The following is a 19,695-nucleotide window of genomic DNA, read 5'->3' as shown; positions in this document are numbered from 1 at the left end:
ACAGACTGGTTCCAAATAGGAAAAGGAATATGTCAAGGCTGTATAATGTCACCCTGCTTGTTTAACTTATATGCAGAGTACATCATGAGAAATGCTGGGCTGGATGATGCACAAGCTGGAATCAAGATTGCCAGGAGAAATATCAATAACCTCAGATATGCAGATGACACCACCCTTATGACAGAAAGTGAAGCGGAACCAAAAAGCCTCTTGATGAAAGTGAAAGAGGAAATTCAAAAAGTTGGCTTAAAGCCCAACATTCAAAAAACTAAGATCATGGCATCTGGTCCCATCACTTCATGGGAAATAGATGGGGAAACAGTGGAAACATTGGCTGACTTTATTTTTGGGAGCTCCAAAATCACTGCAGATGGTGATTGCAGCCATGAAATTAAAAGACTCTTACTACTTGGAAGGAAAGTTATGACCAACCTAGATAGCATATTCAAAAGCAGAGATATTACTTTGCCACAAAGGTCCATCTAGTCAAGGCCATGGTTTTTCCAGTGGTCATGTATGGATGGATGGGAGAGTTGGACAGTGAAGAAGCTGAGCACTGAAGAATTGATGCTTTTGAATTGTGGTGTTGGAGAAGACCTTTGACAGTCCCTTGGACTGCAAAGAGGTCCAACCAGTCCATCCTAAAGGAGATCAGTCCTGGGTGTTCATTGGAAGGACTGATGCTGAAGCTGAAACTCAATACTTTGGCCACCTCATGCGAAGAGTTGATTCATTGGAAAAAGACCCTGATGCTGGGAGGGATTGGGGGCAGGAGGAGAAGGGGACAACAGAGGATGAGATAGCTGGATGGCATCACTGACTCGATGGACATGAGTTTGAGTAGACTCTGGGAGTTGGTGATGGACAGGGAGGCCTGGCGTGCTGTGATTCATGGGGTTGCAAAGAGTTGGACACGACTGAGTGACTGAACTGAACTGAAAATAAATTTTGGGGGTTTAGATGATGATTGAATTGAATCTATACATAAAGTTGGGAAGAACTGATATCTTCACAATATTGAGTCTTTCTACCCACACATGGAATATCGCTCCATTTATCAAGTTTTTTTTTTTTTTTTTCATTTCATTCTTCAGAGGTTCTTATTTTCCTCATGTAAATCTTGTATATATTTTGTCAGTTTTATGGCTAAGTATTTCATTTTTTGAGTGCTAATACAAAGAATAAAGTGATTTAAATTTCAAATTCCACTTGTTCTTTCTGATACATAGGAAAGAAATTGACTTTTATATATTAACTTTGTATCCTGTACTCTTTCGAGAATTCCTTGTGTTTATCATAGGATTTTTTTTTTTTTTTTGGTAAATTCTATCAGATTTCCTACAAAGACAGTCAGGTCATCTGCAAACAGACATTTTTATATCTTCTTTCTCAATCTGTATAATGTTTATATCATTTTCTTATTAGTTAGAACTTATAGTACAGAAGAGATATCCCTGCCTTGTAGTACACTTTACCTTAGTGGAAAGTTTTGAGTTTCTAATTTAATGATATTTGTTGTTCAGTTGTTAAATCGTGGTTGACTCTTTGCGACCCCATGGACTACGGCACACCAGGCTTCCCTGTCTTTCACTGTCTCCTGGAATTTGCTGAAACTCATGACCATTGAGTCAGTGATGCCATCCAGCCATCTCATCTTCTGTTGCCCCCTTCTCTTTCTGTCCTCAATCTTTCCTGGCATCAGGGTCTCTTCCAATGAGTTAGTCTTTGCATCAGGTGGCCAAAGCATTGGAGCTTCAGCTTCAGCATCAGTCCTTCCAATGAGTATTTAGGGTTGATTTCCTTTAGGATTGAGTGGTTTAATGATGTTAGCTGTAGGTTTTTGATATTTGTTATCAAATGAGGGAGTTCCCTTCTATTCCTAGTATGCTGAGTTTTTATATCAAGTGGGTATCAAATTTTATGCAATGCTTTTTCTGAATCTATTTATTATGATCATGTGATTTTTCATTTTTTATCTTGCCTTGAAGTATTATAGTAATTGATTTTTGAATGTTGAATAAGCCTTGTATACCTGGGATAAATCACACTTGGTCATGGTGAATACATGGCTTGATGAGATGTGCTAAATTTTCTTTAAGTACCTCTGCATCTATGTTCATGAGAGATTAGTCTACAGTTTTCTTTTGTTGTAATGTCTTTGTTTAATTTTAGTACTTTGGTAATGCTGGCCTCATAGTTAGGAAGTATTTCCTCTATTTCTGTCTTCTGCAAGAGTTTATAGAGAACTGGTATGATTTCTTCCTTATTTGTTTGTTACAATTCACAAGTAAGCCCATCTAAGCCATGTGTCTTATCTTTTGGAAGATTACTAATTATTTACTTTCTTTAATAGATATCAGTTCAGTTCAGTTGCTCACTCGTGTCCGACTCTTTGCAACCCCATGAATCGCAGCACACCAGGCCTCCCTGTCCATCACCAACTACCGGAGTTCACTCAGACTCACATCCATCGAGTCAGTGATGCCATCCAGCCATCTCATCCTCTGTCGTCCCCTTCTCCTCCTGCCCCCAATCCCTCCCAGCATCAGGGTCTTTTCCAATGAGTCAACTCTTTGCATGATGTGGCCAAAGTACTGGAGTTTCAGCTTTAGCATCATTCCTTCCGAAGAAATCCCAGGGCTGATCTCCTTCAGAAAGGACTGGTTGGATCTCCTTGCAGTCCAAGGGACTCTCAAGAGTCTTCTCCAACACCACAGTTCAAAAGCATCAATTCTTCGGCACTCAGCTTTCTTCACAGTCCAACTCTCACATCCATACATGACCACAGGAAAAACCATAGCCTTGACTAGACGGACCTTTGTTGGCAAAGTAATGTCTCTGCTTTTCAATATGCTATCTAGGTTGGTCATAACTTTCCTTCCAAGGAGTAAGCATCTTTTAATTTCATGGCTGCAATCACCATCTGTAGTGATTTTGGAGCCCCCCAAAATAAATTCTGACACTGTTTCCACTGTTTCCCCATCTATTTCCCATGAAGTGATGGGACTGGATGCCATGATCTTCATTTTCTGAATGTTGAGCTTTAAGCCAACGTTTTCACTCTCCACTTTCACTTTTATCAAGAGGCTTTTTAGTTCCTCTTCACTCTCTGCCATAAGGGTGGTATCATCTGCATATCTGAGGTTATTGGTATTTCTCCCGGCAATCTTGATTCCAGCTTGTGCTTCTTCCAGCCCAGCATTTCTCACACGTACTCTGCATATAAGTTAAACAAGCAGGGTGACAATATACAGCCTTGACGTACTCCTTTTCCTATTTGGAACCAGTCTGTTAATAGATATGCTGCTGCTGCTGTCACTTCAGTCGTGTCTGACTCTGTGCGACCCCATAGACAGCAGCCCACCAGGCTCCCCGTCCCTGGGATTCTCCAGGCAAGAACGCTGGAGTGGGTTGCCATTTCCTTCTCCAATGCATGAAAGTGAAAAGTGAAAGTGAAGTCCCTCAGTCGTGTCCAACTCCTAGTGACCCCCTGGACTGCAGCCTACCAGGCCCCTCCGTCCATGGGATTTTCCAGGCAAGAGTACTGGAGTGGGTTGCCATTGTTAATAGATATAGGCTTATTCATTTATTCACATCATCTGTTTCTTCTTTTGTGAGGTTTGGCACACTTTGTCTTTCAAGTAACTGGTCCATTTCATCAATGTTATCAAATTTGTGGGCAGAGAATTGTTCTCAGTATTCCTTTATTATCCTTTTAACATCCATAGGGAAGTAGTAATGTTCCCTCCTTCATTACTGATAGCAGTAATTTGTGTCCTCTCTCTTTTTCCTTAATTGGCTTAGCTGAGGCTTATCAATTCCATTGATCTTTTCAAAGAATCAGTTTTTGGTTTCACTTATTTTCTCTATTGATTTCCTGTTTTCAATTTCATTAATTTCTGCTCCAGTTCTTTAGGAGCAGACTATTTCTCTTTCGGTTACTCTGTATTCCATTTGTTCTTATTTTTCTAGTTTCCTAACATGGAAATTTAGATTACTGATTTTAGATCTTTCTTGTTTTCCAATATATACATTCAATGCTATAAATTTCCCTCTAAGTGCTGCTTTTGCTGTATCCCATAAATTTTGACTAGCTGTGTTTTTATTTAGCTCAAAATACTTTCAAGTTTCTCATGAGATGCCTTATCTGAGCCAGTGTTATTAGAAGTGTGTTTAATTACTACAAATTGTTGGATTTTTCAGTTACCCTTCTGTTATTGATTTCTAGTTTAATTCCATTGTGATCTGCGAGCAGACATTTATGATTTCTGTTCTTTTAAATTTGTTAAGGTGTGTTTTATGGTATAGAATATGGTCTATTTTGGTGAATGCTCCTTGTGAGTTTGAAAAGAATGTGTACTCTGCTATTGTTGGATAAGTAGTCCATAGATGTCAATTATATTCAGTTGACTTATAGTGTTGTTGAGTCTTACTATGTCTTTAACAGATTTTCTGCCAGCTAGATCTATGTACTTATGAATAGAGGGGTGCTGAACTTTCCAACTATGATAAAGGATTTATCCATTTTTTATTTGTAATTCTATTAGTTTTTGCCTCACACAATTTGATATCCTGTTGTTAAGTCACATATGTTAAGAACTGTCATGTTTTCTTGGAGAATTAACCCTTTTATCACTCTGTGATGTCCTCTTCATACCTGTGTTGGGGAAGCTAGTAAAGTAGTCTTGTTCAGGCTTCAGAGGTGGCACTAAGTCTCTCTCCCTCTTACTGGACAATGACCTTAAAACTGGCTGCATGCCAAACTGCTCTTCCATCTTGAGTTTACTTTTGTGTATGGTGTCAAAGAATGTTCTAATTTCATTTTTTTTTACACATAGCTGTCCAGTTTTTCCAGCATCATCTACTGAAGACTGTCTTTCCTCTATTGTATAGTCTTGCCTCCTTTGTCATAGACTAATTGACCAGAGGTGTTCGGTTTTATTTCTGAGCTTTCTATCCTGTTCCATTGACTTATATTTCCGTGTGTGTGTGTGTGTGTGTGTGTGTGTGTGTGAATACTATTTTGATAAATGTAGCTTTGTAGTATAGTCTGAAGTAAAAGAGTCTGATTCCTCCAGCTCCATTTTTCTTTCTCAGGATTGCTTTTTGGCTATTTGGGGTCTTTTGTGTTTCCATAGAAGTTGTAAAAATTTTTGTTCTAATTTTGAGAAAAATGCCATTGATAATTTGATAGAGATTGCATTGAATCTGTAGACTGCCTTGGACAGTGCAGTCATTTTGACAATTGAGTCTTCCAATTTAAGAACATGGTATATTTTTCCATCTACTTGTATTATTTGTTTCTTTCATCAGCATCTTATAATATTCAGAGTACAAGTCTTTTATATCCATAGGTAGGTTTATTCTTAGGAATTTTATTCTTTCTAATGCTATGGTAAATGGGACTGTTTCTCTGATTTCTCTTTTCTGATTTTTCATTCTTACTGTATAGGAATGCAGGGACAGATAATTGTTAGTGTACAGAAATGCAACAGATTTCTATGTGTTAATTTTGCATCCTACAACTTTACTGTATTCATTTGGAGTAGTTTTCCAGTAACATTTTTAGGGTTTTCTATGTATAGTATCATGTCATCAGAAAATAGTGACAGTTTTATTTCTTATTTTCCAATCTGGATTCCTTCTGTTTCTTTTTCTTCTCTGATTGCTGTGGCCAGGGCTTCCAAAACTATGTTGAATAAAAGTGGTGAAGGTGGACATCCTTGTCTTGTTTCTGCTCTTATAGGAAGTGCTTTCAGCTTTCCACCACTGAGTACAGTATTAGCTATAGGTTTGTCATGTGTGTATGCGTGTGTTAGTCGCTCAGTTGTGTCCAACTCTTTGTGACCCCATGAACTGTAGCCCACCGGGCTCCCCTATCCATGGAATTCTCCAGGCAAGAATACTGGAGTGGTATTTCCTTTTTCAGGGGATCTTCCCAACCCAGAGATCTAACCTGGGCTTCCTGCATTGCAGGTAGATTCTTTACCATCTGAGTCACCAGCTAAGTCCACAGGTTTGTCATATATGGCCTTTATTATGTTGAAGTGTGCTCCCTATATGCCCACATTCTAGAGAGTTTTTTTTTATCATAAACTGGTGTTGAATTTTGTCAAAAGCTTTTTCTGGATCAACTGAGATGATCGTATTGTTTTTACGAAAATCTTTTTTTTTTCATGCATTTAAACCACTGACATTAAATTTGATATAGCTGGATTAATACATGCCATATTTGTTTCTGCTTTTTATTTGTTGCCCTTTTGGTTTTTAATTGAAAATTCTATATAATTACATTTTGTTTCCATTTCTTAGCATATTACTTTTTTAGTGGTGTTCTCTAGTTTTCAATATCCACTTACAGACAATCCAAGTCCAATTTTAAATATTAATAATAGTATACTGCTTCGTGGGTAAATACCTTATAAAAACAAAATAAACCTACTTCTTCTCTGTTGTCCCTTATATCCATCATGAAATTCATGTCACTTATACATAAGCATATATATATATATATATATGTAAAATCAAATGCATTATTATTAAATAAATTTTACTCAGATAAATTAAGAAAAAAGAAAATCAAAAGTTCTTATTTTACCTTCATTTATTCCCTCTTTGAATGCACTTCTTCACTTTATGCAGATCTAAGATTATGACCTATATTATTTCGCCTCTTTAAATAACTTTTTTCTAACATTTCTTGCAAGCAAGGTCTACTGGCAACAAATTCCCTCTGGACTATTTGTTTGAGAAAGCCCTCCTTTTTCACTTCTTAAGGATAATTTCACAATGTACAGAATTCTAGGTTGGTAGTTTTTTCCTTTCAACACTAAACACTTCACTCAGTTCTTACTTATACAGTTTCAGAGAAACTGAAAGTACTTCTTATATTAGTTCCTATAGGTTGAGTTCCCCCCTCCCCCCACTCCTTTCAGAATTTTTCTTTATCTTTGATTTTATATAGTTTTAAAATTACATGCCTAGGTATAATTTTTTGGCATTTATCATCTTTGGGGTTCTCTGACCTCCCAGGATGTAGGGAAATTCATCTGGGGAAAATTTTATTCATTATTGCTTCAAATATTTCTTCTCTTCCTTTCTCTCCTTCTACTCCTGCTTTTCCCACTATATGTATGTTATACCTTTTGTAGTTGTCCTGTAGACCTTAGATAATCTGTTCCATTTTATTTTCTCTTTCAGTGTTTGTTTTCTTTGGTTTTTGGTTTGAGGATTCTTTTGATAATATCCTCTAACTCAGAGATTCTTTCCTCAGTTGTTTCCAGATTACCAATAAGCTCATCAAAGTATTCCTCTTTTCTTTTACAGTATTTTAGTATCAAGTATATAATCAACCAAATAATGAAGAAGGATAACAATAAGAAGGCACTGCCATAGTAGATAGCAAGAAATTCTACTATGGTATGGTAATTAAAGCAGGATGATATTCTGACAGGGATTCACAAATAAACCAATGGGATTACTGGTCAAAATGAGTCAAACTGAGCATTAAGAATAGTAATTAATGGATCAAACAAAACAAAAACAAAATAAAATCTATTTCAGTTTCCTATTCTTGCTACAACAAATTACCACAAACAGTGGCTTAAATTAACATAAATTTATTTTACAGTTCTTGAAGTCAGAAGTCCTCAACTTAATGTGTTGAAGAGGCTCCATTCAGTTCAGAGACTACAGGAGAATCTATTTCCTTGCCTTATTCAGCTCCTAGCTGCTGCTGCTGCTGAGTCGCATCAGTTGTGTCCGACTCTGTGTGACCCCATAGATGGCAGCCCACCAGGCTCCCCCGTCCCTGGGATTATCCAGGCAAGAACACTGGAGTGGGTTGCCATTTCCTTCTCCAATGCATGGACGTGAAAAGTGAAAGTGAAGTCGCTCAGTCGTGTCCAACTCTTCATGACCCCACGGACTGTAGCCTACCAGGCTCCCCTGTCCATGGGATTTTCCAGGCGAGAGTACCAGAGTGGGTTGCCACTGCCTTCTCTGTCAGCTCCTAGAAGGCACCTGAATTCCTTGGTTCCTTGCCTCTTTCTCCATCTTCAGAGCTAACAATTTAGCATATTCAAATCTCTCCCCTTGTCACCTGACTCTCTCTTTCCTCTCTTTTCCTCTGAGGAGGAACATGATCACATTGAGCCTACTTGGATAGTCCTCCCATCTCAAAGCCTTCAGCTTAATCATATCTGCAAAATCTCTTTCACATGTAAGATTACATATCCACAGGTTCCAGGAATTGGTATGCAGGCATCTTGAAATGATGGGTGGGAAATTAATTATTCAGTCCACCACCATCACTTTTGAAGTATACTAAAAATCCAACTTATTATTTTGAAAACTTTCAGAGAAAGGGAGAGAATAAGAAACCTGTTCTTTCTTTTCCATATGAACTGTATCTCATTTTAATCAAATAATTGAAGAGTGAAAGTTTCTGTTTCTAGAAATATTGATCTCATAAATGAAGAATGACAAAATATTAAAAGAAAAAGAAAATAAAAAGAAAGAAAACCAGACACTATTTGCCTCTTAATAAGATTGTGCAAAACCACGTTTAAATCATTCTTGTTAAATATCTGAAGTGAAATCTAGTTAGCCTTCCAACATTAACTGTGTTCTGGAAATAAGGAAGAGATACCATAGAAATGCAGTCAAATTTAGGTAAAATTTAGTCAAATGTCAGTAAATTCTATAGGATAGAAGATCTAAAGTCTTCAACAAATAAAATGCTCGATTTTCTTTGTATTATTCTTGCACATTTTGTTAGGTTCATTCCTACATATTCTATGGTTTTCATTATTACCAATGTGATCCTTTTCTTCAAGGCTATTACCAAAATACAGGAAGATTTTTTTTCTTAATGATGGTTTCTTACCATACCATCTGCAAACAATGACAGCTTTGTATCTTGTTTTTCAATACCTCCCTTTTTCTTCTAATTTTGACTTCTTTTTTTGTTTTATCAAACTGGTGAGGAACTAAAAATCCAATGTTGGGTAAAAATAATCAGCCTTGTCTTGTTCCTTGTGGGTATTTTAATGGTTTCATTAAGACATTTTAGAGAGATTTCAGTTTTTGGTATATTCTATCAGTTAAGAGTGTAAACCTACATTACGGACTAACTAGAGTCTTTTTAAAATGAGAAATGGATATTTATCAAATGTTTTACTGTATCTATTGAGATCATCATTTGGTTTTTTCTCCCTTTAATATGATAATGTACTGAATTATATTAATAGATATCCCAGTGTTAAACCATCCTTTCATATCTGGAATAAACACTATCTGAACATCTAATCCTTTGCCATTTTTCACTTCATAATATTTTATTTAAGATTAATGCATCTATAATATTTTCATAACTGTGACTGCCTACAATATTGTGTTATTCTTTTCTATTTCTAATTATAATTCATTACCGATTCAAAGGATAAATTTAAAACTTTCTCAGGATTATATTAACTTCAGAGAATGAGTTGAAAGCTTTCCATCTCCTTCTATGCTCTATAATAACATATAAAAGGGAAATATTTCCTCTTAGAAATTTTGGTACATGTCCATCCCAAACTTCCTAATTTTCTGGACACCCAAAGAGCACCTACAATATAGCACCTACTCCATGTTATGTGGCAGCCTAGATGGGAAGGGAGTTTGGGGAGAATGGATATATGTATATGTATGTATATATATATATATATGCCTGAATCCCTTTGCTGTTCCCCTGAAACTATCACAACATTATTTGCTAATTGGCTATATCCCAAGACAAAATAAAAGTTAAAAAAAATTTTGGTAGAAGTAGCCTATAAAATCTACATCTGATGGCATTTTTATGTGTTGAGTGTTCAATATTTTATATGTTTAACATTCTATTAGGATTTTCTACACTCTGAAGTAAATTTATATTTCTCAAGTAAAATTTACAGTTCCCTGAATATTGCTTTTTCTGGATTTTCAAGCCTATCAACAGAAAATTGGTATTTTATAAACATTTTCAAATCTCATTTTAAACAAACAAGATCTCTATCAGTTCATTTATCAAGAAAACAATAAACTTTCAAACTTTTGTGAGACTATTAATCAGAGTTTAGATCTTCTATTGTTTGCTCTATCAACTCTGTTCCTTAGCTATCATTTGACCTGTTCACAGAGTTTCATGCCTCTCTTATAATTTTATTTTCCTCAACTAGTTGATTTTGTGCTGCCAGCTGACCTTCAAATTAGATGATCCTTGTTCATTTGTCTGTGGATGTCTGTTTGCCAAGCTTGCCTTTAGATACTGTAGGGGAGGCATAAAGAATGATGTTAGGTAGGTGAGGCATTCAGGGTGTACTCACTGTCACTTCTGAACATCAATGGCCACTTCAGAACTGCTCTCCTCTTTAGTGTCAACACCCACAATAGTTTCTTTAGCATGGGAATGAACGCCGCAGAATCCCAGTGTCCTATACAAGCAGCAGAAGGTAAATGGGCTAAATGGTGTAGCTGCTCTACCTGCTTTCATCAGTTCAGTTCAGTTCAGTTCAGTCACTCAGTCGTGTCCAACTCTTTGCAACCCCATGGACTGCAGCACACCAGACTTCCCTGTCCATCACCAACTCCTGGAGCTTACTGAAACTCATGTCTATTGAGTCGGTGATGCAATCCAACCATTTCATCCTATGGTGTCCCCTTTTCCTTGTGCCTTCAATCTTCCCAAGCATCAGGGTCTTTACCAATGAGTCAGTTCTTTGCACCAGGTGGACAAAGTATTGGAGTTTCAACTTCAGCATCAGTCCTTCCAATTAATATTCATGACTTATTTCCTTTAGGATGGACTGGTTTGATCTCCTTGCAGTCCAAGGGACTCTCAAGAGCCTTCTCCAACACCACAGTTCAAAAGCATCAATTCTTTGGTGTTCAGCTTTCTTTATAGTCCAACTCTCACATCCATACATGATTACTGGAAAAACCATAGCTTTGACTAGATGGACCTTTGCTGGCAAAGTAATGTCTCTCCTTTTTAAAATGCTCTCTAGGTTAGTTATAACTTTTCTACCAAGGAGCAAGCATCATTTAATTTCATGGCTGCAGTCACCATCTGCAGCGATTTTGGAGCCCCCCCAAAATAAAGTCGGAGAAGGCAATGGCACCCCACTCCAGTACTCTTGCCTGGAAAATCCCATGGATGGAGGAGACTGGTAGGCTGCAGTCCATGGGGTCGCTGAGAGTTGGACACGACTCAGTGACTTCACTTTCACTTTTCACTTTCATGCACTGGAGAAGGAAATGGCAACCCACTCCAGTGTTCTTGCCTGGAGAATCCCAGGGACGGAGGAGCCTGGTGGGCTGCCATCTATGGGGTCGCACTGAGTCAGACACGACTGAAGCGACTTAGCAGCAGTAGCAAAATAAAGTCTATCATTGTTTCCACTCTTTCCCCATTTATTTGCCATGAAGTGGTGGGACCAGATGCCATGATCTTAGTTTTCTGAATGTTGAGTTTTAAGCCAACTTTTTCACTCTTCTCTTTCACTTTCATCAAGAGGGTCTTTAGTTCCTCTTCATTTTCTGCCACAAGGGTAGTATCAACTGCATATCTCAGGTTTTTGATATTTCTACGGGCAATCTTGATTCCAGCTTGTGTTTCATCCAGCCCAGCATTTCTCATGATGTATTCCACATAGAAGATAAATAAGCAGGGTGACAATATACAGCCTTGATGTACTCCTTTCCCAATTTGAAACCAGTCTGGTCCATGTCCAGCTCTAACTGTTGCTTCTTGACCTGCATCCAGATTTCTCAGGAGTCAGGTCAGGTAGTCTGGTATTCCCATCTCTTTAAGAATTTTCCATAGCTTGTTGTGATCCACACAAAGGCTTTGGCATAGTCAATAAAGCAGAAGTAGATATTTTTCTGGAACTCTCTTGCTTTTTTGATGATCCAACAGATGTTGGCAATTTGATCTCTGGTTCCTCTGCCTTTTCTAAATCCAGCTTTAACATCTGGAAGTTCACGGTTCACGTACTGTTGAAGCCTGGCTTGGAGAATTTTGAGCATTACTTTTCTAGCATGTGAGATGAGTATAACTGTGTGGTAGTTTGAACATTCTTTGGCAATGCCTTTCTTTGGGATTGGAATGAAAACTGACCTGAAAGTAATGCTTTCATCATTTTCCCTCTCAAAGTTTCTCTCATTTCTGTATCAACTTAGGGTGCCTAAAGAAATGTAGCATTACTCTGTAGTGTCTTTTCAATACATATGGGGCTACAGTTTCATCTAATCAATAATTTATCATTTTAGATGTCATCAAACCTCTTATCTATATTATTCTGAATTTTGAAAATTTTGGTCTTTTATAGGATTTGGGATGCAAGAGGAATTATACATGTGTGCTTAGTTTATTCTTTTGATAAAACCACTGTTCCCTTTGGAAAAGTTCTTCCTGCTTCTTTGGGGATCTATTCATGTTCTTTCACTCATTCAATATGGTCATCTTGGGTGTTCTAATAGTATCACTCCTCTGGTCACAGTGACTAATTGAGAGCAGACATATAACACAAACACAGAAAATAATATTGGGAGGAGGAATGTCTCTTTCTTTTGGAGGTGCTAAACTGGAGCTGTCTCTTTCATGTCCACCACTGGCTGGAGGAAGCCTGACTGCAATAGAAGGGAACAAGGCCCTTCAGAAAAAAGAAATGAAAAAAGTCTAGGAGAGATGAGAGACTGAACCACATGCATGCATATACAGATCCACATGTACATATGCACTCAGTAACACGGTTGACTATGAGATCCAGTTAGTTTTAGTCCAGCTTTCACCCCTGCCTTTACCTGTTAGTGACTCCCCTGGTAGTTCAGTTGGTAAAGAATCTGCCTGCAATGCAGGAGACCAGGGTTCAATCCTTGGGTTGGGAAGATCCCCTGGTGAAGTGAATGTCAACCTACTTCAGTATCCTTGCCTGGAGAATTCCATGGACAGAGAAGTCTGCTGTGCTGCAGTCCGTGGGGTCCCAAATGTCGGACATGACTGACTGACTAAGCACACAAGCACATGACATAATAAGATATCTTCCCCTTTTTTAATTAATTGAACTATTTTGAGTGGAATTTCTTTCGCCTGCACCAAAAAAATATACTTTCTGGCTAACTCAGTCATAGCCTTTAGATTTCCTTTTAGACTTCACTTGTTAATGGAAGCCCCCCTATATTGTAATTACTTAATCATCTCTCTCCTCTCATTCGACAATAAACTCCATGAGGACAAGGATCATTGCTTGTCACTGTGTACCCCTAGAACTTTTGTACAAGGCCTAGAGCATAATAGGAACTGGATCACATAAACATGTGGAATAATGAATAAATGTTGTAACTGTATCATCTCATTTTAGTAGATGCCCGGCAGTAGATAGCTGGTTAGAACCATGTCTTTGGGTATCTGCTATAAGTTTTTGATGATCATCGTTGCTACTATCCAATAGGGTTCTTTGTGTACAAGTATTCACTGTCTCTCCTAGTTTTCAGGTAACAAAAGCAAAGGACAGTTTCCAGGTTTCTGGGTGGGTCCTCATCCCTTAAGGCAGGAGTCCCAAACCTCTGGGATCTAATGCCTGATGATTTGAGGTGGAGCCCATTTAATAACAGAAACAAAGTGTACAATAAATGCAATATACACGAATCATCCTGAAACCATCCCCCTCAACCTGGTCCATGGAAAAACTGTCTTCCACGAAACCAGTTCCTAGTGCCAGAAAAGTTGGGGACTGCTGCCTTGAGGAGATTTTGGTTCCCTTATAATTGTTATATCTGTGGATCTGTGATCCAATCGTATTGCCAAAACAACAGACTTGGAGAGTTCTTGGCTTGGGTGATTAAAAGGAAATTCTCATCTCTATAAATAAATTAAGTGTCATCCTCTAAGATGGCTACAACTACAGGTATCTATCTGCTGGAAGACAGCAGATAGATACCTGTAGTTGTAGATAGATAGATATCTGCTCCATCCTGTCATTATTCTAGCTCATTCTAGTTGTTTACTACCTTTTTCAACATATATTTATATGCGAACTATTGAAGGAACTACAAAACATGCTGCTTATAGAACTATATACATTAGATTTCTAGATTATTAAAAAATCTCAGGTCAAGAATAATGAGTTAACAAAAAGGTGCCTCTATGACCTAATATGAAATTTCTTAAAAAAGGTGAGTAGAAATAGCTAGAAACAACTGTTAAAATCAAAAATACAAATTCAATTTTCTTTAAACTAAAACCCAAGAAAAGATTGAGTATGATTTATTTATGTTCCTTATTAATAATTAAAATTACTATTTAGCAGTTATTCTTAGAGGTGATTTATATGTTTTGTTATAATCATCTATCCATAACTAAGAAACAAACTAAATTTCGTCAGTGTTACTTAACTTGAATGCTTGCCTGAGATTTAAATTTGGAACACTTACATGGCTGTTGTATGGCCCTTGTTTGGTTCCAGAGCCCTGAGGTCAGCATGAATAATTACATTAGTGGACCAGGCCTCTATGAAAGGTTTTAATTAAAAAAAGGTATTTGCACCAAACATTATCAGAAACTTCTAAAATGCTATAAAATAACTGTAGTATAACATTTGCTTTGGTTAATCCTTTAAAATTACATGAATGATCTAATTCTTGAAGACCCAACATCCTTTCCTTAAGGAATCTATTTATAGCTCTGGTCAACTTGGGGAAAATGCAAAAGACAATAGAAAATAAATGGATCAATCCTTGTCTACTTTCTCCATTTTTTCTTTCCATAAGCATAAATGTCACCTAAATATAACCTTACAACAGAGAAGAAAGTCATGATTGTGTAATTAACAAAGGGAAAGGGAGTTCTTCATGAAATTTTTTTTCCTTCATGATTCTAAATATGTGTATGCTATTGTTGGAAGCCACTACCATTTTCCCAAAGTTCTGCTGAGTAGATAAGATAGGGTTGTACGCCAAACAGATGATTATTATAATGCTGTCATACTATATGATTTAATTCTGAAATGGAAACGTTTTCAGTGAAACTTTTGTCAAGTGACAATTTAAGATACAGAATGAGGAGACTGCAAAGAAGAAATTTTAAGGAAAGTCAAAAGCAAAAAGGGTTCTTTGTTTTCCTTCAGCTCATTTAAAAGGCCAACGGTAGAACAAGTACCCAAATGGAGAGTGAGACACCATGACTCAGGTGTTTAATGAAGGCAGCAATTTATAAACTGCAGAATAACAATACTAGGGAAGACCAAATGGCTGGCACATTGCATCTGCTTCTTAATATTAGGAAAATTATACAGATAATGTAAATATCCCCTTATTCACTTTATGACCATTCCCGTCTCCTATTTTTCTAGTTGTGAATCTAAAGAGCACTTTTTATGGCATCTTTAGAGTTGGATTTGACTGAGCGACTAAGTACAGCACAGCCTTCATAAGATGTTCTCTTATCGTGGATTCATTTCTAGTAATTATGAATATGTGATTATATGTAAGAGTGTTCAAAAATATCTTTAGGTAAACCATTTCTTGTAGAACTGCTATTATATGCACTATCACTGAATCATGAATTATGTAGTATTAAGAGGCACTACTATGTGCCCTGCATTATACTATATGTTGCATAATAAAACAGCACATGATTCGTGGCTTCAAGTAAATTACAGTTGGATTATGTCAACTATATCAATCCCTGGGAAACAATCAGAAAACCATATAATGTGATGTAAACATACATGCTTGTTGGTGTGCCAAGAGTAGCCAATATTCAGCAGAAAGAGATAAATTGGAATAAAATAATAGAATGTGATTAAAGAGTTTCTCTAAACCCTTCCTTTGAGATGCGATGTAATTAAGGAAGGTTTGCTTCATTGAGAAAGTGGGATTTGAATTAGGCCTTAAACAATGAGTACACTGAAAATAAATGTGAAATTAGAAGAGCTTTAACTGAATTAATTTATCTCACTTTTCCTGATTTTATTTGTATGAAGACACACATACTCTATCCAACTGAGCTTTGTCAAATAATCCATAAATACATAAAGTATATGTGATTAACAATGCTTTTAATGCCAAAAGACAGCTTATTTTCTTAATCCAAAGCTCACTTTGTGTAATTATTCTTTTTGCAAACTACTAGTTGGTTATATTAACACTTGAGTAATCTTGACAAGAAGTTGCTTTAAGCAGTTAAAGATCCAGATGCTGATCAGCATGCATTAAGTGATTCAGCTTAATTGGTTCCATCTAGATAAATTACTTACCTCAGTTCCTATCACAATTTCTTCCCTGGCAGAGAAGAACAGAAACTCATACAGCTTGTAGTGTTGAAATAAGCTGAAACACAAAATAAATGTGGAAAATTGATAAATTTATTTCAGGAAAAAAAGCAAATATATAAGAATATTTAATACAGGAAAGTTGTCTGCATTGACCAAGCTAAAGACATTAAACACTAATATGGTATCAGTCACCTCCACTACTTCAAAATATGTTGTCCAGAAATGCTAAGAAATTTAAAGGCTTATTTTCTGATACAATGACAATATAACACAGTTAGTATCAGTAAACTAATCTGTGATGAATGGATAGGTTTGGGGTAGATTTCATCTTGACTTTTCTTGGCTCATGACCAAATAATGCAATATACCTAAACACCAACCTTCATATTCTTTTTCATGTTTTGTTCCAAACTGGAATCAATTTCCTCTCATATGAATAGCACTGAATTCTAGGCTACTTCCATATCAATTATACCTCTCATGTTCTCAAACTGTTTCAAGATTAATCTCTAATAACACCTGAAAAATGATGTAATGTTAACTGAACTACTGTTTAGAAGATGTCTTATTTTCTTAAAGAATATTTGATTTCACATCAAAGGCAGGAATTAACTTAAGAAAGATAATCTCTTTAGCTCCTACCCTAAAGACTAGGTGGTCAGTGTATAAAACCTATAAAGAAATAAAAAATAGGAGTTTCTTAAAATATATGTATTTCTAGTAAGGTTAAAGATCTCAGCAATGTGTTACTGAGAGTTAAAAATTTACTGAAAGGTTGACTTCTAATATCCTGTTTGTGATAATATTTGAATTTTTCTAATTCTCTTCCTGCTGGTTGGGAAAATTAATAGACTCATAATACAGTGAAATGCCGAAGAACAAAAAATTGTCTTAGCGGTTTCTCTTTCACTCTGGTGCCTTTTGCTATTTAAGAAAATTGATTTTAATATAACTGAGAAATTAACATTTGCAAAATGTAGCTACAGAGCATGTATAATAATGGCTTCTGAATGCTGTAATGGATCAAAGTTTCAATTCATTTGAAATCAATGAAGAAATCCTCAGGCAGCTGGGTCTCTCTGAGTTATATTAGCAGTTGATCTCACTACTAACACAATCCATTAAAAAGTGATGTGTGTGCAGATCAGTCATGTTTTTTTTTTTTTTTTTTTACTACATTCAAATTAGTCATCAACATTCAGAAACTAACTTAGATTTTGACATTACTTTGATTTGTTGGCTAGAAAATACATTAAGATTAGTGACATTTGATGATTCAATGAAGCAAAATACATTCAAATCCACCTTCCCTTACGTTGGTTACCTAGAGAAAGCTTTAAGATTAAAACTATTACATTGTCAATAACTGACTTTGAGTAGAAAAATAAGACTGTAGAGTATTTTGGAAAGAGCTTGGCTTCTTTTCAGTTAACTGATATAAAACTTTACTTTCCCCATCTTGTGTCACTCAATGAAGTCAATTCATAAATCTTCCTTCCTGCAATTTCACAATCTTTCCACTTTATTCTCCTTATTGCATATAGTTCTTAGATTAGTATTAGTTGCTCAGCTGTGTCCAACTGTTTGTGACCCCATGGACTGCAGCCCACTGGGCTCCCCTGTCCATGGAATGAATACTGGAGTGGGTTGCCATTCCCTTCTCTAGGGGATCTCCCAGGGATCAAACTTGGGTCTCCCTCATTACAAGCAGATTCTTTACTACCTGAACCACCAGGGAAGTCATTATTAGATTATCCCATACTAAAAAAGAAATTCACTTCTTACAATGAATATAAAATGCATGACTTGGATGCAGTGGTCAAAGAGGCAAAGTTGGGCAAGGTCAGGATTATAGTGAGACAGGCAAGGAGAGGGGCCACCAAAGGCAGGCACTTACTCAGTTTCTGGTCAAGTCACCCCCAGTGCCTTGATCTGGTCCCCACCACAGCTGGGGTTCTCTCACTTTACCAGGGAGACTTATATGGGAACAAAGTATCACTTCTGAAATGGGAATGTATTTTTTACCTCCACCGTTGAACTTCCAGTTGACTCAAATCCCTAGATTATTTTGCCAAACATCTGTCTTGGTCTTAAATCAAAAGGAGAGGACTCAGAATGAAAATGGGTCAAGATACCTGGCTCCACACCAGGAAGTGCACGTGTGCAAACAGGGACAGTGCTGCTTTTCTTATATTGGGTATAAGTTTGTGCACATTACCTTCACCTGATTTCTACAGAAGATATAGAATATACAATGACAGAAGTGTCCTTGAAGCCGATGGATATCTAAATGATGTCTTATGTTAAAAAGCTACGTATATATTACTCAGATTACTCAGTACTCATAGCAATGTTGGGAAGGAATTTTGGTATTTATTTTTTAGTTCGTAAACACTTTATACTGATAGAGTATATGGTGTAGACTTATTAAGAGCATCAAATGAAATTTCAATTTTATTGTCAGTTAAGTTTCATATGCAATAAGTCATATTATAAAAAGCACTCTCCCAAAATTGACTAGGGCTATCGCTGGTTGATTAAACTTAATTATCAGGCTAAAATGAAACATGGTTATATTTTTGATACATGAGTTAGCTTCATATTTAGAAAATTTCTCTGTAGTCATTAAAATGGTAACTCTTATATGATTTAACTGCCATTAAACTAATATTTGTGGATCTATGTGACACTGTGAACAAGTGTTGTAGTAAAGCACATTTCTCTTTACACAATGTCAGTATCAATTCCAGATATCCTACTTACCAACTGATATTTTATTCTATGTGACATAGACACTTAAAACATATAATTTCTTTGAAGTCACGACATAAAGATTTAATAGCATCAAAACTAGTTCTGGAACTTCCTTAGTGGAGTGGTGGATAAGAATCTACCTGCTTATGCAGGGGATACGGGTTCAATCCCTTGTTTGGGAAGATTCCACATGCCACAGAGCAACTAAATCCATGAACTACAACTACTGAGCCTGTGCTCTAGAGCCCATGAGCTGCAACTACCAGGTCGCACGTTGCTACTACTGTATCCTGCATGCTCTAGGGCCTGTGAGACGCAACCACTGGGCCTGTGTGCTACAATTACTGAAGCCTGCGCACCCTAGATTCTGTGCTCCACAAGAGAAGCCACTGCAGTGAGAAGCCTGTGCACTGCACCAATGAGTAGGCCCTGCTTGCTGCATAGCCCCCACTCACTGCAACTGGAGAAACCCTGTGCAAAGCAAAGAAGACCCAGTGCAGTCAAAAAGTAAGTAAATTATTTTTTTTAAAAAGAAAAACTAGTTCTGATTTACTTTATTTGACTAAACTTCCAATTTTGGGGGGTGGGGTGGGGAGAGGTAAGATTTTTTACCTTTTACAAAATTTTACTTTTTTACTTCTTA

The 19,695-nt window shown here is 36.7% G+C and overlaps 1 protein-coding gene across 4 annotated transcripts in view; it reads right to left on the bottom strand.

The window, feature by feature from the left end:
* Positions 1-19,695, bottom strand: part of CABCOCO1 (ciliary associated calcium binding coiled-coil 1) — a 166,297-nt gene that overhangs the window by 89,846 nt on the left and 56,756 nt on the right. For all 4 annotated transcript variants that reach the window (XR_011564612.1, XM_070781837.1, XM_070781838.1 and 1 more), the window contains one exon: positions 16,281-16,353. Coding sequence is in view for 3 of the 4 variants with exons in the window: in XM_070781837.1 (XP_070637938.1) it covers positions 16,281-16,353 (73 nt within the window). In the remaining variant the exon portion in view is untranslated. The remainder of the gene's footprint in view (positions 1-16,280; positions 16,354-19,695) is intronic.

The sequence above is a fragment of the Bos indicus genome, chromosome 28 (assembly GCF_029378745.1).
Source record: "Bos indicus isolate NIAB-ARS_2022 breed Sahiwal x Tharparkar chromosome 28, NIAB-ARS_B.indTharparkar_mat_pri_1.0, whole genome shotgun sequence".
NCBI classification, from domain to species: Eukaryota; Metazoa; Chordata; class Mammalia; order Artiodactyla; family Bovidae; genus Bos; species Bos indicus.
The sequence above is the reverse complement of the archived record's forward strand: the minus strand, read 5'-3'. Positions and strand labels throughout refer to the sequence as shown.